This window comes from Thamnophis sirtalis, unplaced genomic scaffold (genome assembly GCF_051295495.1).
Source record: "Thamnophis sirtalis isolate CommonGarterSnake01/CBP01778 unplaced genomic scaffold, rThaSir2_p1.2 scaffold_7, whole genome shotgun sequence".
In the NCBI taxonomy this organism is placed as follows: Eukaryota; Metazoa; Chordata; class Lepidosauria; order Squamata; family Natricidae; genus Thamnophis; species Thamnophis sirtalis.
In genome coordinates, this window is record NW_028261387.1 from 59,955,331 (window position 1) to 59,983,070 (window position 27,740).

The window sequence follows — 27,740 nt, forward strand, 5'->3', positions numbered from 1 at the left end:
GCTAAATGCATCATAGACATTTATGAAAATTGAAATTGGGTGATTTATATTTTAAAATAAAATATTTAAATTTATAATACATATATACTTTGTGAAGGTGCATAGTGGTTTCCTCCTTGAAACACTGCAAATATAAATGGTTAGCATTTATTATTAATTAAACCACCGCAAGGGGGCGGAGACACATTGAAATACTACATAGCTGATCCATTCCATAAGACCGCCATGATTGTTAGCAATGTATGTATTCAAAGCAACACCAGCATTCTTGAAGAAAGCACTTCTTGACTAGCAAGGAGTTAACCTTGCTTTTATTTCTCTCAGTTCTGTATCCTCATGAATCATAAACAAGCTCATAACAAACTTTCCAGGACATTTCAGCCTAACAGCCACAGTCTCATTGCCAATATTCAGTAATGTGATAAGGGAAAACAGCAGCGTTACTCAATATTTTTAGTGCCCATTCTTTGTACTTGCTGATGAGTCCCCAAGGAGCTGTGATGCCTAGTTTCAATGAATATTAATAAGACACCACATTAAAGTATCTGAGAGACTCTGTGCATATCATTTGGAGCCTTTGCAATTTCTGGGTCCTACATGAATTCCAGTTAATCCTATTTGGCAAGATGGAGCCGTCAGATAGCTTAGAAATAATAGTTGTTTTAGAGACAGGCTGCAGGTCTCTGAGATAGAATGTGAATGTACAATATTGCAGCATAAGCACTTAGGAGCACAAAAACATGTTGATCATTCCTGTTCCAGATCCTTCATGAGATGAACATTATCTATACTGAAGCAGCTGAGCCGGCATTTGGCTTAAGCTTTCTGTCTTGCCCCTCAATATTTATATCACTACAATATAACAGCACTTTGAACACTCTGCTAAAGTGGTTACACTTCTGCATTAGTTATATTTTGGAAGAACTACTTATTATTGTAATAACCACAGATTTTCAGGATGATAAAAAGCTGATGCTGTACACATTCATTTTTGTGGCTGTGCCTGTTCCAGTATTAATAAACCAGAATATACACATTTACTTCTTTATCTAGTGCTTCACAGCTGAGCTTGGGCTTACTTAACTGCTGAAATGGGAGTAGGGGATAAGTATAATGTTTTTATCTTTTACTACAAGCTCAATTCTATGGCGACTGATAAAAAGAGGTATGGTGGAGCAGCAGGGATCATCTAGTGCCAATCCTAAGCACATCTAGTTAAAATTCCAAAGAGTTTAGTACAAAGAGCTACAAAAGCCAAATGCAGCATGACAATAAAAATGCAGCTGCGGCAACTCTTTGTTGTTTACTTGTTCTTCTTACTAATGCAGACCCAAAAATGCCAGCTATCACTCTGTTGTTTAGTATTCAGCTAATGTCAAGAGAGTGAGGGCAATGAAATGTATTCTGTAATGATGTGCAGTGTGTTACATTATGTTGTACATCAGCTTTTATCAGCCTAGTGATTGTTTGTGTGGCACATTAGCCGTACTGGGTGGGAATTCTGAGTGATGAACTTCAGAACAGCAAGAGAGCAAAGTGGCTGGAAAAACTGCTTTGCAGTAATTACACATTCACATCTACTTCCATCCAACAATAGTGAGAAAGGGGAGAGCCACAGTTCCCATTAGTCAATTCTACTCCATGACAACCTATTACGAAATAAGCAATTCAAATAGTTAATAGCCTTATCTGCTCTATCTCTGAATTTAGCCATTACAGATTTGTTATCAGTGCTGCACAAATATATCCGAATTAGATACCGGTAGTCCCCGACTTGCAACTGGTCATTTAGTGATCATTCAAAGTTACAACAGCACTGAAAAAAGTGACTTGTGACCATTTTTCACACAACCGTTGTGGCATGCCCATGATGAACATTTGCAACTGTCTCATATTTATGATGGTTGCAGGGTCCCAAGGTCATGTGATCACCTTTTGAGACCTTCTGACAAGCAAAGTCAATGGACAAGCCAGATTCACTTAATAACCATGTTACTAATTTAACTACTACAGTGATTCACTTAACAACTGTGGCAAGAAATGTTGTAAGATGAGACAAATCTCAGTTAACAAATGTCTTGCTTAGCAACATAAATTTTGGGTTCAATTGAAGTCATAAGTCGAGGACTATCTGTATCCTGCAGATAAACATATAGGCCTGCACTGTCAAAGAGTTATATAAAAAAATCAGAAATTTGTCTAGGTGTTATTGAAATATGACATCAAATTATCAATTCCGTGATGTTCTCTGGATTCTACTTATCAAAATGAACTGAAGGGGCCCCAAATGAAGTAAGGCTCATTTATCACATTTTGGAAAAAAGTGAAATAATGTGCACTGCCACCTAAAATGTGAGGCTCTAGTACAGCTCATTAAGTCAAGAGCTTAAAATTAATTCATTGCAGTACTGACCATTAAGCTGTTGTAATTTTGTAATATCTGGTAGTCCACAAGTTCTCCAGCTCTGATTTAAAAGTCATTTCCCAAATTTGTTACATCATTTTTGTCTTGGCATGTTGTAAATTTGAGACATAATTGATGCTAGTTATCCTATGAGGCCATGTATTGTAAAAAAAATATGATGTATCTGAAAAAAACAGAACTCAGTATTAAAGCTACCGGTACATTTAGAGACCTAATTTGGTAAACATAAAAAATTGCTCTGTACTGTAAAGTTGCTCACAAATTGTTCACTTATCTATTATGTAGGATTAACTGGAGTTAGATATCCAATTTGGAAAATATTCGCTTAAAAAAAAATAAGACCAATAACCTACATATATAGGTGGAAAAAGAATTGTCAGAATGAATCTCTCTATCCTTTTTATACCTCTCCATGGTTCTTTCTTATGTCTCTTCCGTGGTTATATCTGCTACAGTTTTACAAGAATTGGGGGTGTGGGAGAGTAAAGAAACATTCATCCATCTATCTGAGTTTCCGACAGGACTAAACATGTTGTCTTTCCCTAAAATGTTACCAATTTCTTATTTGAACCTAAGCTTCCCAGTGTATTGGTATGATGAGAGGAACAGTGTAGCTTTTAAAAAGGAATATTTCACTGGTGAGATTAAATGGGGTGATTCTAATGAATCAGTATAAGGAAAACTCTGAATGCAGATGTTACATAAAGAAGCATCATTTTTTTCATGTGTGACTCATTAATAGTTTTTCTAAAAGCATGGCAAGTTAAGAATTTCTGCTGGAATTTCAAGAGCAAAAGAGACAGCATTATACCTGGCAAACCAAATATTGATTTCACTGTTGATAGCAAGTCAGTGCTTTAGTAGCCACTCCATTACACCTGAAAGCAAGTGATTAGATACCATTATCTATTATTAGTACTTATATACTGCTAAACCATATCCTATAGTGTAATTATATACTATAACAGCCACCAAAATTGTGAACATCAAATTATGAAATAGCCATAAAATGCAGCATAGTTTAATATTATTAGAGAACATTTTGGCATTTTTAGGAAACTACCAAGTTGACATCTTGCAAAAACTACTATTTGGCTTGCCAAGGCACAGCCAACTCTATACTGAACGGTGAGCAGGATGACTTTCTGAAGGCCAACTGGAAACTTCCAAAACAGATAATAACATCTAGAAGGGCAATATTAGCTTATTCTGGTCCCTAGAGGGCAGTTGTCTATTCTCAGAAATTGAAGAAAAATTGCTAGAAATCAAATTTATCAGAACTAGAATTAAGTTTTAAAGATTTTCTCCTCTGGAGAGATTGAATAAGCAGCTAGTATGACATATTCTAAGCAGCTTTCCACACTTAGGACATTGAAGAAGCTAAACTTATCATAAGCAATTTATTCTGTCATAGTCTTATCATAATAGATTTATTCAAAGTTATCCAAGTGACCAATTGACAATGAAGAAACATGGAATAAGATGGGATTAAACTAGCAACCAAACCAGCAGATTTCAGGAAAGGTTTGCTTGCTATAACCTGGAAGTATTTATCATAGTAAAAACTGGTGATAAAACTTTGCAAGGAAACAAAAGCCTGCACACAATATCTGATTATCTAATAAAATTATGACAGTAGAAAAAAAAGCTTTTTAAAATATTCCTCCATGAATATCGGTGATGCAAGATTAATGTTCATTTGTCTGTTTCTTTGGGACTCTTAATAAAGGTATTCATTATACTATATCTTTACATATTACAGAAATTTGCACCCAATGATATGTATGAAATAGCTGTAAGTTCTGGTACTTCTTACAGGTATCACTACACTGGCATTTTTTCCTAAATGCAATTGTTGCTAGGTGAGCACCATTTAATTAATGAGTGTAATATCTTCTGTGTTTATAACACAATCAAGTGCCATATGCTAATACATAGGGTTGCAACAGCAGGAAAACTGGGCTGAGTTTAATCACATGTGCTTTATCATTCATGCTGACATCCCAGGCTGTTGCCTTTTAGAAAGTCTATGTTAGGAAGATGCACAGAATTCCAGTTTTAAAATAAAGGTATATAACCTGGTTGCTACATAGCTACAAAATGGATTTCTCTTTCTACCTGCCTGAGGTCAAAAGAAATGATGTTGCAATACTGATTTTATAGTTTTGAAACTAGCATCATTAATAAAAGTTTTAAGGTCATAAGATGTAACAAGTTTGATGCACCCAAAGTTGTTTATTGCCATTGCAATAAATGGTATTAATATAAAAAGTCGTAATGACATAATAGCAATAGCAATAGCAGTAGACTTATATACCGCTTCATAGGCCTTTCAAGCCTCTCTAAGCGGTTTACAGAGAGTCAGCATATTGCCCCCAACAATCTGGGTCCTCATTTTACCCACCTCGGAAGGATGGAAGGCTGAGTCAACCCTGAGCCGGTGAGATTTGAACCGCTGACCTGCTGATCTAGCAGTAGCCTGCAGTGCTGCATTTAACCACTGCGCCACCTTGGCTCATAATGACTTGGTAGGCATTTTTTTTAATGGAATAAAAGCACAAGTAGAATGGAATGATGCCATGTGCTATATAAAAGACTTTAGGGCAATGTATCCTGATGGTACAGGCCCTTTAATGTTCTTTTTGTCTTTAAGAGGCTAGACTCCAGCAAGAATTTTCTGCTTATGCCTGATATGTATTTTTCTCCAAATTCATTGTGCAGATTAACATTGGGGAAAAATTACATCAGACTGTTTAATATCTTTTCTTAAATAAGCATGGGTTCAAAACTATGCCTCAGGCTGTGGAAAAGCAGAAGAGCTTAACCAGGGAAAATAACTAAAAAAAATGGAGAGAGTTTTTGAAGTACTAATTATAGCTCCAGAACCAGTAAGGCAACATGACTACACCAAATGCAATATAAATGAATATTATGGTCACAGCTGACCTTTATCAACAAGCCTATCTAGGTAACTAGTGACTGGAAGGACTGAATAGGTCAATTTAGTCCATCAGAAACTTTATTTTTTAATCCCAGAAGGCTTTGCTCATTGAGGTATATTTAGGTGAATATATATCATCTTACATTATTCAAAATGCAATGATCAGAGCACAACACATATAAGATTGTCCTTGTCAAAGTCATTTTGCCATGGGGAAAAAGCTTTTATATATCCATCCTTAAGTATTCAGTTGGTGTTATTAAACTTTTTCACGGGGGAGAATATCTCTGCATCAGCATTATGAAAAATTAGTTTTCACTTTCTTAGCCACGGTAATATTCTAACTTGTAGTGATTAAGAACTTCATTAGGGGCAAGCACAAATATCCTTGGATGAAGTCTGGCTAAGACATAATGCATATTTATGATGCCAATTAGAGAAGCTAGGCTACTCTGAAACCAAGCAAACTTGTAAAATTAGCTGCATCTGTATTGAAACTTTCTGTTTCCCGAGCTGTTAGCAATCACTACAACATTGCAACACTTGTTTGCTAACCTGTGTGACAGTTATACTAATAGAATGAAAAATGGTAAGATTTACATAGGGATAACGAGGCTCTGCTCTTGGAGCACAGCAATTGGCATGCTACTTCTGTAGCCTTATAGCAGAAAGGGTTCATGGGGCAGGAATGTAAGAAAAGCCTTCAAGCAATAAAGCTCTTCCAAGACTAATTACATGCTCAGAATCTGGATAGATATGTTGCCATAGCATGATAATTTCCTTCCTCCTGAACTATTAAAAATTTCCCAGGCATTAAAGCTCAAGTCAGTGTGTTTCCCAGGCTCAGCATCTCTCCAAGAGGAAAATCAATTGGCAAATTCTGTACCTCTTCATTTAATACAAATTTGGTTAAGCTCTTTAAAGAAGATTTGATAAGACACATTCACTTAAAAATGTGAACTGTTTTCAAAGTCAGGTTTCAAAGCAGGTTGATCAGCTTCCTTCTAGGACAATATGCAAAGATTAGGTAGAAACATCTGGGTAAAGGCAGAAAAAAAATCAAATGGACTTATTATGTTGGGAAAAGCAATTTATTTTTCTGTAATAGTTGAAATCTAAGAGAAGTAACAGGATTCCAGATTGTTTCTTGGGGTTACACTATAGAAAGATGGAAGACATGAAAACAACAACTTCCTAAGACCAGGTTAGAGAAAAAGAATAAATTGCTAGAGATCAAAGCCAACATTCTGGATTTTCTCAACACCACTATCAGTCTAGAATAGGGTTCTCAAACTCCCGGCCCACAGGCTGGATGTGTCATTCACTGGCCATGCCCATGTCCAGTTTAGCGAAGGGGGAGACTCCTGATACATCATGTGACGATGCCATAACAACATGAGTTTGACACCCCTGGTCTAGAACAGTTTGAGAGTGTCTTACCTCCTGTTCTAATGCAAAATGAATAAATATAACATTAAAGGTTTGGGGGTTTTATATTGATTTCTCCCTAATTATCATCTTTTATTTCCCTACTATGATGTCCATAAAAATATGCCTTCTGGTGGTGCTACTAGCTGTAGAAAAGAGGGCTCCAATAGGAATGTTCCTTTTCCCTAAATTGATAGTGGATTTGACAGGGGTGAATATATTTGTCTGTTTATCATCAGGTGTGAACTGTGATCCTGATGAAAATTGGAGGAGCCCATTAGCTGTTAGCAGCTAATTTGACTCTCAGGAAGGATTCCATAATATTTCTTTCTGAGAAAAAAGAGGACAAAAGAAAGTAGATAGCCAAATATATCATTTATATCTTAAACCTATTAAACCTATTAAAGCTATTGTTATGTGGTGAGTAGGTATTTCTTTTATCACTTAGGAGATGTAGGTCCAGTTTACTCCCATCTGTGGATGTTACGGGATGACTATGGGCCAATAATCACTCAATCCCAATGTTGTTGTTTGTTGTGAGGATATTATGAAGGGAGATCCCCATGGGGATCCCCATGGAGAGCCTAAAAGATGGGATATAAATCTAACAAACAAGTAAATAAAAATACAATATATTTCACTAGAATAAGGGAAGACTCTAAGTCAGGTCTTTCAAATCTAATTTAAAGATCCATTAAATAAAAATAAGATCTTTACATTAGACTTGGAATGGAAATCTTGAAATAGAGAATGACCTCTGTAAAGCAGGACACTGGGCAACCCAACCAAAAAGGTTCTAGTCAAAATGAATCAGGATCATAGATTAATTTGAATAGGATCACACTCCCTGTCCCAAATCAGGTAGTCGGTTTAGGAGTGTTCCTTGAACCCCCTTTGTAACAGGACATTCAGAAGTCAGTTATGCGTTAAGAGAACATTAGCAGAGCTCAGACTGGCTCTCAGAATTGTTCCCATTTTGAAAAAAAGGACTTGGTTTATGTGACACATGCCTAAGTTTCCTCAAAATGAAACTGAAGTTCATGTTTTCTTATTGTTATGGTTTTATTATTCTCCTTATACACAGTATCAGAATGTAACATTATAGAGTGTAATATTTCTATTAAAACAACCTAAACTGTCCAAATTATGGTGTTAAGTATAATGAGCCTCTCATTTGTGTATTTGCTTTTAAATCCAAAAAGTTGCAAGAATGTAAAGTGCACTCTAAAATCTGGAACCCAATATAAATGTGATATGTGCATTAGCTCCATGCTGAAATAAATCTTGAGACATCAGTTTCCATCACAAATGATAGTACAGATTATAAAATGTGTAAACCCTTCTAAATTATGCTAGTTTAGTGGAGAGCCGTCTGGCCGCTTAAACGTATTAACAGAAGAACCTCCCAATGTCAACCTCCCCAAAAACATCTGCTCATCTTCTTATTGCAACAAATTCTTATTACTTTTGTGCAACATGGAAATACATCAAACCATTCACAATGGTGGTCTGCATTTGCTTGCTACATTACTAGTAACAAGAGATACTCACAGTTGTAGCGTACTGAATATCCTTCCAGATGGAGGTCTCCCGAGAGAGATCCGAGGCTTCAAAGAGGTTCTCTAAGATTACCTCCCCAATCATGTCATGCCGGGAAAACCTGTCGAAGTCGAAGACACTAAGATGGAGCTTTCTATTGGTCAGCTCTTCATAGGGCACAGGAAATTGAAAGCATTCATCAAAGGTGGGATTGAGAGTTTTCCTGTGCACACGTGTTTGGAACTTGCGTTTTCGGTCAGGCAGGAGGTAGATCTTAACATAGGGATCAGAACTGCCACAGAGGTCCTTGGCAGGCAAGTCAAAAGCCTTGAGGATCCGCACAATCAAAGTCTCATTTTCATAGTCGTATTTCAAAGAAAAATTTATTTTCCCACAGGTTTTTTCTGCTTCTTTCTTGGGGTCCTCGGAGTCCACAGATTTCTGTTTGTACAGCTCAGGCTTGATCCGGCCAATGCAAGTGGGCTGCTCTGCTGCAAGTGGCAGATCCGTGCCATAGTCCACACTGGAAACATGCATCTGTCTGGGCAGGTGCCTCTTGAAAGAAATGTGCCTGCAAGAGTTAAAAGGAGGAAAACATGTTGCATGCCTGGAAATAACTGACATTCATTGTCTGACCCATTATGAGAATATCAAATGGAGCTTAAACCATGCACAGGTCAGGAGCCAAACCTCCGCCCTCCTCAAATTCTGAAATGAGCCACTTTATCTCTTGGATAAAGAAAAATGAGTTTTACAGATGGCACCTGGCACCAACAAGGCTGGCTAAAATCTTAACAAACACCTCCCCAAAATGTTGGAAATGCGAATCGATACACGGAACATATTACCATTTATGGTGGACCTGTGAGGAGACTAAATTTTTTTGGGAAAGGATCAAAAATTGGCTGGAGGCAATAACAGAGATTAAAATAGAATGGAAACCTGAAGTTTCTTTAATTAGGAATAATGTCTGCGAAATACAAAAAAGAAATCCAGTATTTAATACTACATATAATTACGGCGGGAAGGATTGCCTTTGCCCAGAAATGGAAAAACAAATTAATTCCAAGTGAAGATGAAATAATAAGAAAGATTATGGATTGTGCTGAAATGGACAAACTAACTAAAGAAATCCAGGGAAAAGAAGAATCAGAATTCTACCAGATATGGGATAAATAGTACAGGTGGATGGAGGAAAGAAACAAGAATCAATGAAGGAATATAACAAAACTCAAAAAATAATAGTTATGAGTAAAATAAGAGGGTTAAGAATGGTGAAATCCAAATGAAATACAATAGAAGGGGAAATAATATAAGGTGAGCGGTATCGATTGATAATTGCTATTAGAAAGAACAGGAAGCTCCTATTCGTATTGTATTTTGTAAATGTGCTGTACGTCTAGGTTTTGTGTGTCTGTATTTTACATGTTTGTTAATAAAAAATATTTTTTTTTAAAAAAATGAGCTTCTGGTGTTAGAAAATGCCTTCATATTTATCTTACATGGATTCAAACTATTAAAATAATTATCATCCAAATAGCAGCCTACAATGAACCAGAATGTTTGGGAAAAAAATGTTTTAATTTCATCCATCCTCCCTATGTCGTTTTAAATTTCAGTTCAGCAGTTGAACAACCTCTGGAGAGCTATATGTCCCCCATTTACTTTTAAACAAAGGAGAAATCACTGTACTTTTGCTGTACTTAAAAGATAAAAGATTTTTTTTATTAATTTGCAGGAAAGAAAAATTTAAATCTTTTACAACTTATCTTAATAGAGGATTTATGGCCAAGAAAAACTACTATGACTTTAATCTCCTGGGAAATGAGGCAGGGCATCACTTCTTGCTTTTGTTCCCTAACCTACCCCACTAAACATGCTCCAGAGACCAGCATGATTTATTAAACATTCTTATTAAACAATTTGTTGCATCATGGAAGAGGGAGGAGGGAAGGGATTGTTATAATTTATATACAGTATATCCAAGGGCTCTTCCTCATGCACACTCCTTCAGTCTTTGAATTGGCAGAAAAATACGGTGACATAACCTATTCTGCTTCAGTGCAACAGACGCTGTCCTTACAGTTTAAAAGTAGACAAATGAAGGGCAGTAACTAATGGATTATCCTAGTTGTATTTTCTCTTTCACTTAATGCTACCTGCCAGGAAAAAAAGTAACTACCACTCTCCTTAATATTTGATAGGGAAGACTTAAGTTCCTATAGGTGGTTTCTATGATGGAGGCTTAAGCCACCGTCAGCTTGCCCAAGTGACAGGTGAGTGGCATGGATGATGAAGCTATGCTGGTGGTTTTTTTGGAAATTCCTCTCTTGCTTTATATCATATCTTTTCTATCCTCCATTCAGCTGTCAGTGAGACTATTTTCTAATCCAGGTTTAGTACATTTTCAGAAGAGCAATAGAGTCTTATTCAAAAGTAGCCTGAGTGAGAGGTCACTAGTGCAGTGAAGGTACTAATGCCAGGGGCATTGGATTATTTCCTTTCTACTTCATTCAAGATAATAATACTGCTGCCAGCAAGTGGAGGTGATCAGCAACAGCTGTAAAATAATCAAAATAGCACTGTCTCCAAAGTAATGAAAACGGTAGGAACTTCAACTTCATGAATTCCCTTGTGGGCAGAAGCAGTAGGAAAACAGTTCTGTCCTAATTTGAAATAAAACCAACAACACCCAGCTGGCAGAATATGGCTCTCTTTCCTAATTAAATCCCACTCTTTCAAGAGAATGCTAAAGCTTTATTTAACAAACAGGTCTAACCTGCTGTTCTCAAAGTACCAATCACGTATTACATGGAGAGATACTCCTGGGAAGTCAGATTTCTGGTCACTTTCTGCAGTGGCCATTAGGCAGTGCCTGGCAATTGGTAGAAAGGGAGTGGGGCAAACGAAAAGCCAAAAGCCAACATGTGTTTGTCAGAAACAGATCATGCCAGACTAATATTATTGCATTCTTTGACAAAGTGACAAAATTAGTGGACCAGAGGAATGCCGTTGATATAGTTTACTTGGACTTCAGTAAGACATTTGATAAGGTAGACCATAACCTACTACTAAAGTAGAAGAATGTGGGTTAGACAGCATCACCACCAGATGGATTTGTAACTGGCTGACCAACAGCACTCAACGTGTAGTCCTCAATGGAACTGCATCTACATGGAGGTAAGTCTGCAGTGGAGTACCCCAAGGCTCTGTTTTATGCTCAGTATTCTTCAATATCTTCATCAATGATTTAGATAAGGGAATAAATGGGGAACTCAACAAATTTGTAGATGACACTGGCAAGAATAGCCAACATTCCAGAAGACAGGCTTAAGATACAAAATGATCTTGACAAACTTGAACATTGGACACTATCTAATAAAATGAAATTCAATGGTGAAAAGAGTAAGGTTCTACATTTAGGCAAGAAAAATGAAATGCACAGGTACCGTATAGGTGGTACCTTGCTCAATAGTAGTAACTGTGAGAGGGTATGTCTAGTTTAATGAAAAGAAGGATTAGGAGAGACATGATAGCAGTGTTCCAATATCTCAGGGGTTGCCACAAAGAAGAAGGAGTCAAACTATTCTCCAAGGCACCTGAGTGTAAAACAAGAATATAGCAGTAGACTTATATACCGCTTCATAGGCCTTTCAGGCCTCTCTAAGCGGTTTACAGAGAGTCAGCATATTGCCCCCAACAATCTGGGTCCTCATTTTACCCACCTCGGAAGGATGGAAGGCTGAGTCAACCCTGAGCCGGTGGGATTTGAACCGCTGACCTGCTGATCTAGCAGTAGCCTGCAGTGCTGCTTTTAACCACTGCGCCACCTTGGCTCTTAGCAATGGGTGGAAACTAATCAAGGACAGAAGCAACTTAGAACTGAGGAGAAATTTCCTGACAGTTAGAACAATTAATCAGAAGTTGTGAATGCCCCAACACTGAAAGTCTTTAAGAAGATGCTGGACAGCCATTTGTCTGGAATGGTATAGGGTTTCCTGCCTAGGCAGGGGGTTGAACTAGAAGACCTCCAAGGTCCCTTCCAACTCTGCTATTGTATTGTATTGTAAACCAGTTTCAAGTGGTCAACAGGAGCTGCATAAATTCAAACCATTGACTTTGTAATCATCAATATTGTCGATGAAGCTTCATAAATCTATACAGCAAGATTTGTGTCAGGTGAAGAGTAAAAATTAGAACAGCTAAAGAAAAATGTAAAGTGTCTCAACAATGGGCTGGGGGTGAGAAAAAGGAAATATCATAGAGACAGGTTCATTAAAAATGATCTGCATGCATCTTTGTGTGATGATTAGTAGAATGTGAGAATAAATCCTAAGGAAAGTACTCACCTCCTTCCTAATTATTGGATCAGAACTTATGAAAATTATAATAAAATATAGGGAAGGAAAAGAAGAAAGCCACCATACATTTATTCTATCATATTTATTTATTTCCAGTACTTGTTGACTATCCCACACATGCAACTTCGCTGGGATACAACAAAAATTTTCATTAAAACAAGCTATACCAAGCAGTGCATACTTCCAAAGATAACCATCCCTATCAGCCAGTTAAGGTCAATAGCATAAGAGAATAAAAAATTAAATAGTTTATGGAATGCAAGAAGGAGGATATTTTCTGTACTTTTGGAAACAGGTGGCAGAGCACTACAGAAAAGGTCTGCTGGCTGATGCAGGACTTGTCCACTTCCCATGGAGAAAAATCTCTCAGCAAGCCTCTTGAGAAATTGAAACTGGTTGGTCAGCATAATTTTGGCAAGGTAGTGTGGCACCATATATGTTTTAAAGTAATTGTATGTTTTTTAATTGGGTTTAGAAGTATCTGAGTAACCAATGCAGCAACCTGGGAGTTACTATTAATCTGAAGAGGCAGAGGTGACCTGTCAGCAGTCTGGTCAATATGTTCTAGACCAGTTGCAGCATCTGAGATTCTCCAAAACATATAGGGTGCAGAGCAGTAATCCAATCACGTGATGGGCAAAGTATGGCAAAAGCCTTCCGGTCACAACCTTTCTTGTTTAAACAGAAGCTTTGGATCCAAGAGGACTTCTAAGTCGCAAACCCTCTCTGTCTACAGTCAGTATTTCTAGCACACAGTATACTGCATTGATGCAGGAAGATGCACTAATCATATTTCTTTCTATATCTTATACAATTGGTTCCCAGGGGAACTTTTCTAATTGAATTTCTTAATGCGTTTCCCTTTCTGGTTTCAGTGAATTAAATTAATGGATATGAGTAAGAAAATCTTAAACTAAGAATGGCAGGCATGAATCTACCAAAGGGACAATATTTACTACCTCATTCAGCCTCTCCTGACCAAGACTTTAGAAATTTAACATTTAAAAATTTACAACCCTGACAACATGCTTGATTAATATTCCCGAGACAGAGCATCATTATATTTCTTATAAGAGTCTTTTTGTATGTCTGTGCTTGATTTGACCATTGTAGCATGTCTTCCTGGTTGTTTTTTTGATATGGGTCAGATTTTTATTATTACAATCACTTGGACTTTTTCTCTGACCACTACATATTTTAATATGAGGTTATGAATTATTTGCTCATACCAAGGAATCCAAGGAGTCTGGAAAAGTTTTTTTAAATTAGTTTTACTGTTTGGGTTGTTATGCCACCTGTGTACCTGGCACTTTCAAAATATAAAAACTGCTTCCTGCCTCAAGGAATTTCAATTCAACACATGGAAGCAACAGAGGAATTGGAAAACAAGGGAAGTAGAACGGAACAATCCCACTGCAGTCTTTTTGTTTTTCAACAATCAATCTCAATTTAGTAACCATTACACTCTACGCACAGAGCTAGAGGATATATATACTTCCTATTTGAATACATTCTTAATAGCAGAACTAACTTGTACTGTGAAGTTATATATATCTAGCAGTAGACATTCAATTAAAATGCTCGTTGTCTAAGCTGAGGCATAAAATTAATATCAAAGAAGGAGCTTGTAGAAACAAAGATATTGCCTTGAGATTAACATAACCAATGAATTATATGCTGTCTCCAAAAATCTTCCATGTATTCCAGTGACAGCCTTCTGATTATCTCTAGTACTGTATATCCTCCCCCATAAAAGGAAATAAAAATATTTTGTTTTTAAAAATCAGATCAATTTCTCCTCACTGTGTTGAATAAGCAAACCTGATTAGGCATGTCCAATGAAGGAATATAGAGGTATAAATGTATTCATGTGGTAGATTCATGTATATATGGGAGGAAGAAACTGTCTGCATATATTTATGTACATTCTGTCCAACACAACGTGTCAATGCAACAAAAAGACATTAGGCTGTAAAAGACTGCAAACTCAGGGGAAGCTGAGAAAGGGAGACTGGTGTATAGAGTAGCCATTCACAAAAACTACTGTAGGAATATCTTGTAGATATTACACATCTTTACAAGTATGCCTGTGCGATATTTCCTGTCTGAGTAGAATAACATCAACCAAAGAAATGGAAAATAAAATAAAATAGACAGACAATAGATGTTCTCTTTATAGATATTTCTGGCTGAAAATGCCACTGTTGTTCACTATTAACCATCATACTTAGAAGTGATAGAAATTCTCTCTCTTCTATGGGAGAAACTGATAGATACCTGAATAAAAGTTGCTCTTTTATTATATATCCAACAACCACACGAGTGCAATCATTCTACATCTCAGCTGAAAAAATTATGTGGCTGAGATATGAATATCAGTTACCTCTGGGCAAAAAAGTCCCAGATTGTCCTCAGCATTCAGATTTCTACATACCCTCCCTTTCTTTGTAATGAATCTTCATGCATGCATTATTCCTCCATTTAAGACTAGAGTGTCCTGAGGCAGTTGCTCATCTTAAACACTAGAATGCAGCTTCCTCTAAGCCAATGTAGTGAGTGATATGTCAAGTCCGTTTATCTAATTATTCTTGCTTGAGCCACACAAGCAAGAAAAAGTGCAAAAGGCTGTAATTCCATCTGACAGTATGCCATGTCACTGATACATCTCCTTGACTCCGTAAGTTCTAACAAAATTAAAGTAGCCACAAACATATTGACAGCTTGACACAATGAGGTCAAGTCACAAAAATAAGGTTTGAATCTTTTAGTTAAGATTAACAGCCTTCAGGGAGTTTAGTGTAATACATGAACTGGTTTACTATCAAGTCAACCTTTGGAAGAGACTAACATTGAATAAGAGGAGTTTCCTTCAGTTCAGATCTAGGAGGTTTATGTCAGCCAAAAATTCAGTTTAATCACCTTTTTTGCTTGGTGATTTTCAAGTGTCAAAAATATGTTTACAATGAAAAAGCTGCTCATTTAGATAGTAGATATGGCAGAATTAGTCTGAATTTGATCATAGTCAGGTTCTTGATCATAGACAGATAAATCGGGAGACCACAAGATAGTATAGAGTAGAGTAGAGTAGAGTAGAGTAGAGTAGAGTAGAGTAGAGTAGAGTAGAGTAGAATAGAATAGAATAGAATAGAATAGAATAGAATAGAATAGAATAGAATAGAATAGAATAGAATAACAGAGTTAAAAGGCACCTTGGGGGTCTTCTAGTCCAACCTCCTGCTTAGGCAGGAAACCCTACACCACTTCAGACAAGTGGTTATCCAACATCATCTTAAAAACTTCTAGTGTTGAAGCATTCACAACTTTTGGAGGCAAGTTGTTCCATTGATTAATTGTTCTAACTATAAGGAAATTATGTTAATGAAGTATTATCTAATACAATAGATAACAGCCAAAGAATTGCTCTTACCTGGTGGAAGACGCAGGTTCTGTTGTTTGTCTCTGCATTCGTGTGCGTCGCATGAGATGATCTTTCATGGACATTTGAACTTCTGCTGGGATATCTGGTGACGTGTGACTAATTTTTACTGCTGCTTCCAAGAATCCAAGAGTTCCAGTATCTTTTAGCTTGTCAGCCATATTGTCTTTGTCGTGCTCTGCCAAATTCTGAGTGGTGGGGGTATTAGTTGAAATAGATTTGTTCCTCCAAGGAACCCAACACAGCTTCCAAAAAAGGAATAGAAAAACTGCCACTAGAGCCAGTCCGCATACAATTACTATCACTGCAAGAAGACTGATGGAGAGTTCTGAAGGACAAGAAATTGGGGCGGGGGAAGTGGGACAACAGGGCAGGGGGAAAGGAGAAAAAGTGAAAAAATAGTAAGAAAGAGAAAAGAAAAAAAGAATTTGATGAGAAAGATGAAAGAACAAGAACAAATTCCAAATGGTGTTCCCATTTCACCCACACATGCCCTTGCATCTACAAAGGTAATAGATTTCTTTCTTTCCATGTTTCAAGTCCTTTCAATGCCACTTTTAAGGATGTTTTGCAAAGGAAAACCACAGTTAAGGCTCTGTGTATTTCATGCTTTAAATAAGAGAAGTAAATTCTACACTATCCTTTGTCAACTCTTAAATAAAAGAAGTAAACCTTATGCTATCTTTTGCTCTCCAGATGAGTTGGACTTCAACTCCTATAGCAGACTCTCTAGGCATTTTTTCTACTGTTTCATCTCCTAGAGGACCTCAGCAAACCAATTAACAAACCAGGAACAGTCAACAAGGAGAAACTGCTCAGAGGCAGTCATAATCCTTCTCCAATCTGGGGTTCTTAAAATGTATTGTATTTGATGATTTGTATAATCTCTAGTCAATATGTATGTCCCAATTCAATACATCTGGAAGGCACCCAAACAGAAAAGAACAAACAGCATGCCTTCTATCTTACTGTGTACAAACCTCAGCCATATTTTCAGTACCGGTTTCTCCATTACATCTTTGGACAAGAAGCTGCTTTAAAGAGCATAGGGCAGGCATAACTAGTTTGAACAATTTCTTGTTTCTCAGACTTATCCTATGTGGTGATACAGTCATCCTGAACAGTGTTAGTCATCATCCACTAGCAATAAGACATATGATTTCTCAATTCTCTCTTTCTATCAAACCCCAATCTTCGCTATAATCATAGAAATTATGATTTGTTTAGCCAACAGACAAAAACACACAACTGTTGCCTGACTTATGCATCTGGTGATTATATACTTAAATTAATTAGCAGATTTATTTGTGTAGAAGTACAGTCAAGTAGAATAAATCTTATTCCATTTTATAAAACTTACGCTTTGGCATAGTACTTGTTCTGTACTATTCATATTTCCTACTCTTTTATAAGCCATGTGGGACTGCTGATAAAGTATTGAAGGCTGGGATATTTAGAATGCAATTAATCTAAAGGTAATGACTAGTGTGTGTAACTATACATCCTTTTCAAGCATAGTTGATCAAATTATGATACTCGGAGGATTCACTTGGAGGACCCTGTGCTATCTGGATAGATAGCCATCTGGAAATGGTAATTAAGAAGCACTTTTAGGATTGTAATGTTATATGAAGAGGATATTTTCCTTAATGTATTTATTCTCAAGCTATTAATACAATTTTACAACATCTGTTAGCAACATGTGTGGATTTTAATCAATCAAAAAAGCTTCCCTGAGCTCTGATATAGTTCTTAGAACAAATTTAAAGAATACTTATTAGATAGCTAAGCTTGATCAGTTATCTAGACAACTCACATCAGTTCTTTATTAGAGTTGCATTGAAAATATTCCATAAAATGCAACCTCCCTTTAAAGGAAAGTCCTCTCTATTGGGCTTCAAGGCCATCTCAGGATTTGAACTTAGATTTCACTTCAGGCCTAGACATCATTAGGAAGGAAAAGAAAAATAATACATGATGTAAACTTAAGACATGGTATTCAAACAGCTGCTGTACAGAAGTGGCAGAGAACTTGCTTTGATTGCTTGAGTTTCAACTAGCAGACATAACCAACACAAATAATGCATACATGGAGAGGCAACTTAAAACCACCTGGTTCAGAATGTGGTCCTGGCATAAATCAGTCTGGGGAAGGAAGGAAGGAAGGAAGGAAGGAAGGAAGGAAGGAAGGAAGGAAGGAAGGAAGGAAGGAAGGAATTCCGCCCAAATCATTTGTGGTCTGTAAAATGCCCTATAGTAAATGCAAGTGGTATGTTAATTGCTTCTATCAAGGAGTGCTTGGGTCCCTGCAAATGTTTGTCTATCATTCCCAGCAACTAAAGCCAGAATATCCAATGGTGAAGAAGGTTACTGTAGCACAGCATCTGCTGGAGGCATACAAGATCTCTGCTAGCAATGAGAAGACTGAATTTTATCAGCCTTTCTACAGCTGAACAGTTATATTTTGCCTACAGAAATGCTTTAGTATTAAACCACCCATGCATCACAGGTCAATGGGGGAAAAGGGGTTTTGTTGTCTTATTTAATAATGAATTAGGCTGCACAAGATAAACAATGAGAGTCCTGAGAGACTTGACTAATTGCATTCTCAGCGTAGCAGAGGCATGACTTTGTAGTATAGAAAGCTAACTCTGGAAAGTTTCCCAGTATTCTTCGCATCAAATAAAGCTACACAAAATCCTGGCAGAGCAGCTTGTTTCCCCCTATTTTGCCCTGCAAAAAATTATTTGCAATTGGGAAAGGTTTCTCTTTGTCAAAAGGATACGCTTCTAATGCCAGAGGAGGAGGCACATTCATATTAAATGGCTCTGAAGGAGGTTCTTTCTGCTCAGTGTCCTTCTCCGAAAGCATATTTATCCTCTTGCAATTAGCCATGTGAATTGTGAATGAGAAACAAACACATAAAAATAATAAAAGTCTGAAGGGGTAAACATTAGCTATTTAGCCACTGATGCAAATATCAGCACTGAGGCTAAGCAACTCTGTCAGCCTAGAAGCATAAGAAGGAGTGACTGATTTTGTGCTCTTAAATATCATCCTCCTGGGCTAGCTTCCTGATAGGAAGTCAGTTTTAGTTACTTGCATAAGACTTAATTGGCCAACAACATTGCCTTATCAACTTAACTAAAAGCAAACTGTCCTCCCCGTGGCATTTGTCTATGAAAACTTACCACTCAAATCAATGTTGAAGAATGTATAATAATGCATAGTAGACTTACACTTACACTTCAGATGTTTGTCTGAACATGAGAAGGATTGAACGTGAAGAGAAAACAGGAGTTTTCATCAGTGGTGGGATTCAAATAATTTAACAACCAGTTCTCTCCCCTTATGATTTCTTCCAACAACCAGTTTATCAAACTGCTCATAAAGTTAACAACCGGTTCTCCTGAAGAGCTTTGAACTGGCTGAATCCCACCACTGGTTTTCATGCATCCTACCCAATAGTCCTCAATCTCCCTATATTTAGTCAGGACATATGAAGGGAGTTTCACTTGTATTGGCTTGAATGCAGTGGTGAAATCCAGCAGGTTTTGACAGGTTCTGTAGAGGAAATTTTGAGTAGTTCGGAGAACCAGCAAATGCCACCTCTGGCTGGCCCCAGAGATTTTGCAGTATTCTTCCCCTGGAGTAGGGAGGGAATGGGGATTTTGCAGTATCATTTGCCTGCCATGTCCACCAAGCCACGCCCACAGAATTGGTAGTAAAAAATAATAATTTCTCCACTGCTTGAATGTGAAGACAACTCTAAGTATTTCTAATACATATTCAAGAGAGACAATGAATATTGATATATTTCTCCAGGAAATGACTGAGAAACACATTAATTCCTTAACCAGTGACTCACATATCCCTCGTGCTGGTGTTCCATATCCATGGAGCATATAGATATAGACAATTTTATTATACTGCTGGACTATTCATAAAAGTAGCGGAGTGTTCCTGCATTTGGAATATAGTTAAGTCTCTGTAGACTATGTAGACTATGACCATCCCTTTTCTTTTAGCTACAATAGTTTCCCCAACATGATGTCTTCCAGGAATGCTAGATGATGGAGCAAAACTGATTAAGGATACTGTGGATTTAGTTCAATGTATCTACAGTACCAACAGCTACTGTAAATTGGGAAAACATTTGAATGTTTATGTAACTCTCAAGAATTCTTTTTTAAAACCATTGATCCAGACTTAGAAAACATGCAAAAGCACTGGAAGCTGGACCACATAGTTTCTTTAAATCTCTCTAAAAAATATAAAAATGATATGTGAAACTTACCAATTTATATGTAAGTGCTCTCTATAGCCTCTATCCTATATTTTGCTCTATCATTATTTCTATACTACTATAATAATTACTGTTATTACGAGTGTTCTCTCTACTATTATTATTGCAATGTATTCTTTGTACTGTACTTTATAATATTTCCATTCTATTACAATTATGACTGCTGGGTTACCTGAGCTGACCCCCACTTTTGGGAATGCTTTGGGTGGGTTGACTTGAGAAATAGGGGAATGAGATGATAGAGAAGTCTTAGATTGGCTTTTGTTAAATGGGAAATTTACTTCTACACATTGTCTAATAGCACAAAGTGGTCTCTTTTTCCCAGTCTTGCCATGTTTGCCAGTTGGTGGTTTACCAGTTGCGATTGTTCAAAATTTAAAATTAATAGAAATAAAATCATTGGTTTCCATCATCAGGTTGACCCTTGGGTTCCCAATTTCATTCAAGATTACACTTCATTAAAATTGTTATCTTCATCAAGTATCTGATGATACATTTTTTGTATTATTGGGTAAGCAGATGAACTGGTTCTTTTGGTTCCATTGTAAAAATTCATCTTGGTTGACTACACAGTTTGGTTTGCTATATGCATCTTTTTAACAAAAATTAGTCTAAGATGACATATACTATATATCCGTGTTGGTGAACCTATGGCACATGAGTCTGAAGTGGCACAGGGGGGCATGTCACCTGACACACACGGCATCGCCCGTTCCTCTTCCAGGTTTCTGGCGGGCATGCACGCATGATGATCAGCTTACCCTCGTGCGTGAAGCAGTGTCGCAAACTGGAGGAGCTGGTCTTCTGTTTTATGGTGGGAGCATACTCACTGGCCAGCTGATCGTCGTGTGCACATGTGTGCCAGTAACTGGAAGTCTAGCTGGCTGGTACACATGCGCCCACTGGAAACCAGAAGTGCATTTTCCGGCGCACCCATGCCCCCTGGGAAACTCCTCTTCTGGATCACGTCCCAGATGAGTGAGCGGCGCTCCCTTTTCAGGAGTCAGTGCCAAAAAGGTTCTCCATCACTGCTACAGTGACATGTGGTGAGGTTTATGGCTGGTGAGGCACTGACGCAGTGGTGGGTTTCAAATTTTTTTAGACTTGTGGACTTCAACTCCCAGAATTCCACAGCCAGGCATGCTCAGTTCCGATTTAAAGCAAGAGCATTTGTTTTTCTCCTTTGCAAAAGAGGTTTCCTTCTTTTTTCTTTTTCTTCTCCCTTCCCCTCCTTCCTCCCTCTTTCCCTCCCCCCTCTCTCAAACACACACACACACACACACACACACACACAGTGACTGCTATATATGTATGTTCATTTCTGCTGTATGAAAAAGAATTCAGGTTGAATCAGCTCAGCATCCTAATTATGTTTGCTTATATTTGGTAACCACAAATTCTACATGTTTTTCTTTAATATTCTTTCTCATGCCTGTAATTTGACATCTTTAAAAATAGATCTTTTTTTGTTATTTTGCCAATCCGTGTGTGGTAACGATTAATGGATTACAAAGTTCATGCCTTCAGAGAGATATGTTGCTGTGTCTTATCTCTTCCAGCAGTAAACACAAGGCTAGCCTGTAGGAATACTAATCAGAGCCTTGGCTCAACTCATATATCAAATATACTGTGCTTCCCCCTCCCCACCTGCCAGGAATGTGTCTTTAATGACTTCACATGAAGAGTCCCTGCACTCTTCTTTGCATTTCTTTATCTGCCTTAGAGTAATGCTTTCTGTAGTTAGGATCTTTGATTAATGTATACACACACTCAAACTGTCTGTTGATTAACATATTGTATAAGCTTTATGTAAACATATGGATCTTTCTCTTTGCTCATTTGGTTACAACAAAACAGTAACTTACTGTAACCTAATTTTGGATTTGAAAAAAGGATTGCATGAATAATTACTGTAACGCACTCTACATGGGGCTGCCCTTGAAGAGTGTTCGAAGACTTCAGCTAGTCCAGAATGCAGCTGCGCGAGCGATCGTGGGTTCACTCAGGTACACCCACGTTACACCTATCCTCAACGAGCTGCACTGGCTACCCATTAGTCTCCGGACTCGCTTCAAGGTGCTAGTCGTTACTTATAAAGCCCTACATGGCATCGGACCTGGGTACCTGAGAGACCGCCTCCTGCCAATTACCTCCCATAGACCAATCAGATCGCACAGACTAGGCCTTCTCCAGATCCCATCTGCCAGCCAATGTCGGCTGGCGACTCCCCAGGGGAGAGTCTTCTCTGTTGCAGTTCCAGCCCTCTGGAACGAGCCCCCTGTGGAGATCCGGACCCTTACTACTCTCCTGGCCTTCCGCAAAGGCACTAAGATCTGGCTGCTCCGGCAGGCTGGGGGGCTGTTGAAATAGCCAGCCCCACTGTAACTATGAATGTTGTGTATTTTAAATTGTTGTTTGTCTATTTGTCTATTTATCCCCTTCCTTTTTTTATTGTAAGCCACCTGGAGTCCTTCGGGAGTGGGCGGCATACAAGACCAATAAAATACAAATACAAAATACAAATAATCAATAACTTTATTTTGGGATGGGATTTCTGAGTCTTTGTTTTAATTGCAGACAAAAAATGGAAACGTTAATGTACAATCTACCGTTCCATGAGCAAGTTGCTATTTTATATGATTTTTTTTTTGCTAAGACTTTCTATTTGTTCCCATTTTTCCACTTGGGAGTCCTCCTGGACCCACAGCTGACTTTAGAACATCACCTGTCGGCTGTGACCAGGGGGGCATTTGCCCAGGTTCGCCTGGTGCACCAGTTGCGCCCCTACCTGAACCGGGAGGCACTCGCAACAGTCACTCACGCCCTCGTGACCTCAAGACTGGACTACTGCAATGCACTCTACATGGGGCAGCCTTTGAAGAGTATTCTGAGACTTCAACTCGTCCAGAATGCAGCCGCGCGAGCGATTGTGGGTGCACCTCGGTACACCAACGTTACACCTATCATCCGCGAGCTGCATTGGCTACCTATCGGTCTCCGGATACGCTTCAAAGTGCTAGTCGTAACTTATAAAGCCCTTCATGGTATTGGACCTGGGTACTTGAGAGACCACCTGCTGCCAATTACCTCCCAAAGACCCGTCAGATCTCACAGGGTCGGCCTCCTCTGGGTTCCGTCCACCAGCCAATGCCGTCTGGCTACTACCCGGGGGAGGGCCTTCTCTGTAGCAGCTCCGGCCCTTTGGAATGAACTCCCCGTGGAGATCCGGACCCTCACCTCTCTCCAGGCCTTCTGGAAAGCCGTCAAAACCTGGCTGTGCTGGCAGGCCTGGGGTGAGTTCCCCTCCCCTCTCGACTGGTATGGCTGTGTGATTTTCGTGTATTTTAATTATGTGTACTGTTGTTTATGTTCCCTTTCCCCCCTGAGTTGTTCACCGCCCTGAGTCCCTCCTGGAGAAGGGCAGCATACAAATAAACCAAATACAATACAATACAATACTTACGCCACTGAATTGTGTAGTATACCAAAATACACGGACATAACTTTAATTTTTTTTTTAAAACATTCAAGCATGATCAGCTGAGATCTCAGTGAACTATGATACTGGTGTGAAATGAGTCTGGATCTGTCCTGCCCATTTTGCAACTGGAATCAATAGAGTAAGAGCATTCTTGGCAGGATTCAGGGAGGCCTTGTGGGGGAAAAAAACACTCCTAATTCTCCATCTGGCAATGCTCATAAAGCATAAGGGGGGTAGAAAAGAAGTGAACAGAAAGGGTGCCTGCCACAGAAATACAATTTATACTCATTCATAACAAGATGACATTAAATTATCTTGCATTTATCCTGCCTTATCAAATTTAGGGTTGTTTTCAGATTGGCATGTTATACTTATATTAGGAAAGGCTATGGCTCAGATTATGTTCAAATGGGAACCTTTTTGTATTAATATATTGCTTTTGTACATTCTGATTCTTGCAAAATGTTACAGAAGGATCCCACCCCCTCCACAACAAACTCTCCACGTTTCAAACAGATCATTTTGGGGTGTATTCAGGTTTTCTCAAAGTACTTCAGCTTCTCTCATCACCTCATCCTTCTGCCATCCATATTGCTGAACACAGGGAAAATGAGTATACACATGAGTATAGTTCTATATAACTGTACATATACTCACTTTTATAAATAATAACAATTGAGAAATATTTTATAAGGTGGTAATGGGGGCAATCTTCTTTGTAAGGGATTCAATCAAATCTCTCCTTCAAACTGAATCTTCAAATATTAAGTCAAAGATATTGACATAAATTGGGAGCCTTCAGATGCTTTGAAGACATTCAAGGGTGATTTGATGGCCCATTCCACAGAGTTGCCAGTACATGTTTATGTGCACTGTGGTACTCAAGCATCCTCATCTCTCCCTCTTCAACTACACCCATCTGCTAGAGCACTTTTTAGCAAGCCAATAATAGAGCTCTCGTCCCTGTTTTCCCTCACATGTTTTACTGCATTGTGAGAGAAACCAAACATTAAAAATCCATTGGGAACAAAAACAAGGCAAAGCTAGTACTCAGAGTAGCCAGAAACAATAGAAAGTGATGGAGGCATCCCCACTTCAGGACTGGGAAGCAAATTCCAGGCCCAGAGAGGAGGCACACATTTCAATCAGAGTAAAACTGTCCATCTTAGAAGTACAAAGGAAAGAGCCAATGTGTCCTTCCTCTAAAACAGGAGGAAAGACAGGAAGTTCAATAATGTCATAAGGATATGCAAATCAATTGCCAATACTGCATATGGAATAGGTTAAATATTAACTAGACTTTCTGGCTTGTAAAATCTCTAACACTGTGACAACATTCCTTCCAGATAAAACTAAGAAGAGGATTGAGGTTTATATTAGGTTCATTAATATTTATGTGAATCAATACATTTCTTGCTTTACTATCTCCATGAAAATATTTGGACGTATGCTACTCTACTGTTTGTCTCTCATTCTTGTGCTAGGATTTGTTTAAGTAGTTTTGCTGATGGAAGAAAAAAGAAAAAAAACCTCAAGAGTTATTATCCTGTCTTTTTAAAATCTGATTTGATTTTCCTTGATCGTCTATATTTTCTTTAAAATATATATTTATTCTTCTCAGTCAGAAGTCAGTACTTGCTCTTTTCACTGGACCAGTATTTTCACTGGACATGAAAGATATTGACAAAGTGCATGATTCAGCAATAGAATTAAACAGACAAAATGTCTTCTCTGGCAAAACTGGCCACCTTTGAGTACTGGAGATTTATAGCAGGCAGGCAAAGGGTATAAACACAGGCAAATTATGTGACCCAACAAGTCAAGATGGCAGACATACTCATTCCCCAATTTTTCTCATATTAATTTTATAAAGTAAGATGGACTTAAGAAACAAAACCACTGAATGAACTTCCAAAAATCGGGGCCAGTCTAGTTAGCCCTAGATTACCACTTTGACTATTTGTTTTTGAGCATTGTTGGCTGAAATCCATCTTCTGATTTTGAGCTTGTCTTTGAAAAGTCCTATCAAAGGTGGACTAAAGTCTACTAACTCATCCGACCCCAAAACCCTTTGCAATGTCCAACTTTCATTTATAAACGAATATCTGTGATTTCACTGGGAATGCAATCACTTGTGTTATTTGTTTTTGTCTTGAGGGATTTTTCATAAAGCTAAGTCCTTTAAGGACATATTTATAACTGCAGAATAGGTTATCCCTATCACATTAATCTGCATGGGATTTTTCTTCTTCAAAGAATGAGTTTGAGAATCACCAAAACAAAAGGAAAAAAGAAAAGGGGAAGGGGATAAAAACAGTTTTGAGGCATACTGCTGTAAAACAAGAAAGGACTTGATACTGAGGGAAAGAATGGCCTTTTGTTGTGATGTCCTCTGCTATGGCTGTGCATTGCAAACTTTGTGAAAACAGCTGATTAAGAAAAGGCTCAATTTTTATGTCACATTAGGTGAGAATCCAGGAAAATATAATAAAAATTCAGGATTCTTCCCCTACAAGACTTCATGCTGCTACCCAAGTTTGAATAACCTACAGAGATAATTAGGCAAATTGAAACAGAGAATGAATTCATGCCCCTGAGAATGCTGTGCTTTTGAGGGGCTGTTTGCCATCCAGCAATACTATGTTAATTATGGCAGCATTGGTTTTTATTACTTAGCAATGTTCACAGTCATTAAAAAGATTCATAGATAACACTGACTCCATTATAGAGAGCATTGTTTAATATATCAAAATATCATTTTCCTCCAGAGATAACTTTAGATGTTCACACAATACAGTTGCATCTCAGCGTCACTTCAGTATAAATTTAAAAATCAGGTTTAAAATCAGAATTAAAATAAAACCAGTTTTAAAATCCTTTTTAATCAAAATATATTTTAAAATCAGAACACAAAGAGCTTTTCAAAGAAAAGGTCAGGGACAAAAATTAGAATCTAATTACTTTCCTTTTCCTCTTTTGCTAGAAGTATGTCTTGATATAAGAAAGAGTAACTTTTGGAATGCTGAAAGTACATTGCAGCACTTTTTTTAAAAGCTTACTGTGAGAGAGGTTTGTGCAGTCACAAAATGTCTGCTATAACTAAGTACGCTGTTCCACTAAGGCAATCCCATTAGCCCTGATTAAAATAGTCCTTGCTTACACCTCATTTAGCAACCGTTCAAAGTTACAACAGTGTAAAAAAATGTATGACTGTCATTGCATCCCACCGTTGTGTGATCGCCATTTCAGGTGCTTCACAACTGTTGTGCATTTATGCAAAATCATAAGTTGTGGTCATGAGATGTTTTGTTTAACAACCATAGTGATTTGCTTAATGACCAAATGGAAAGTGAGTCTGTTGTAAGTTTGTGGTGGTCATGTGATTTTCTGCTTAGTAACTGTGGCAGTTAAGTGAGGACTATTTGTAATTCTACCAGGATATTGTATTATCTTTTTTTCTTTTCCTGGGCAGGCAAACATGCTTCCAGATACTGCACTGGTTTTCAGCCACCTGCCATTTTTATTTTTTAAGAATGGTAGAACGAGCAACACAAGGGCCATAGCCAGGGATGAAATTCAGCAGGTTGTGACAGGTTCTGAAGAACCAGTAGCAGAAATTTTGAGTAGTTCGGAGAACTGACAAATACCACCTCTGGCTGGCCCCACCCTCATCTATTCTCTGCGTCCCAAGTCCCAGCTGATCCAGAGGAAATGGGAATTTTGCAGTATCCTTCCCCTGCCACACCCACCAAGCCATGCCCACAGGACCAGCAGTAATAAAATTTGAATTTCACCACTGCCCATAGCTGTTTTTGAAAGTGGC

At 38.0% G+C, this 27,740-nt stretch overlaps 1 protein-coding gene across 3 annotated transcripts in view; it reads right to left on the bottom strand.

The window, feature by feature from the left end:
* SYT6 (synaptotagmin 6) overlaps positions 1 to 27,740 on the bottom strand; it is a 150,578-nt gene that overhangs the window by 67,213 nt on the left and 55,625 nt on the right. For all 3 annotated transcript variants that reach the window (XR_001312796.2, XR_015697339.1, XM_014054063.2), the window contains exons 2-3: positions 16,122 to 16,458; positions 8,346 to 8,904 (exon numbers count right to left, since the gene is read on the bottom strand). Coding sequence is in view for 1 of the 3 variants with exons in the window: in XM_014054063.2 (XP_013909538.1) it covers positions 8,346 to 8,904; positions 16,122 to 16,458 (896 nt within the window). In the remaining 2 variants the exon portion in view is untranslated. The remainder of the gene's footprint in view (positions 1 to 8,345; positions 8,905 to 16,121; positions 16,459 to 27,740) is intronic.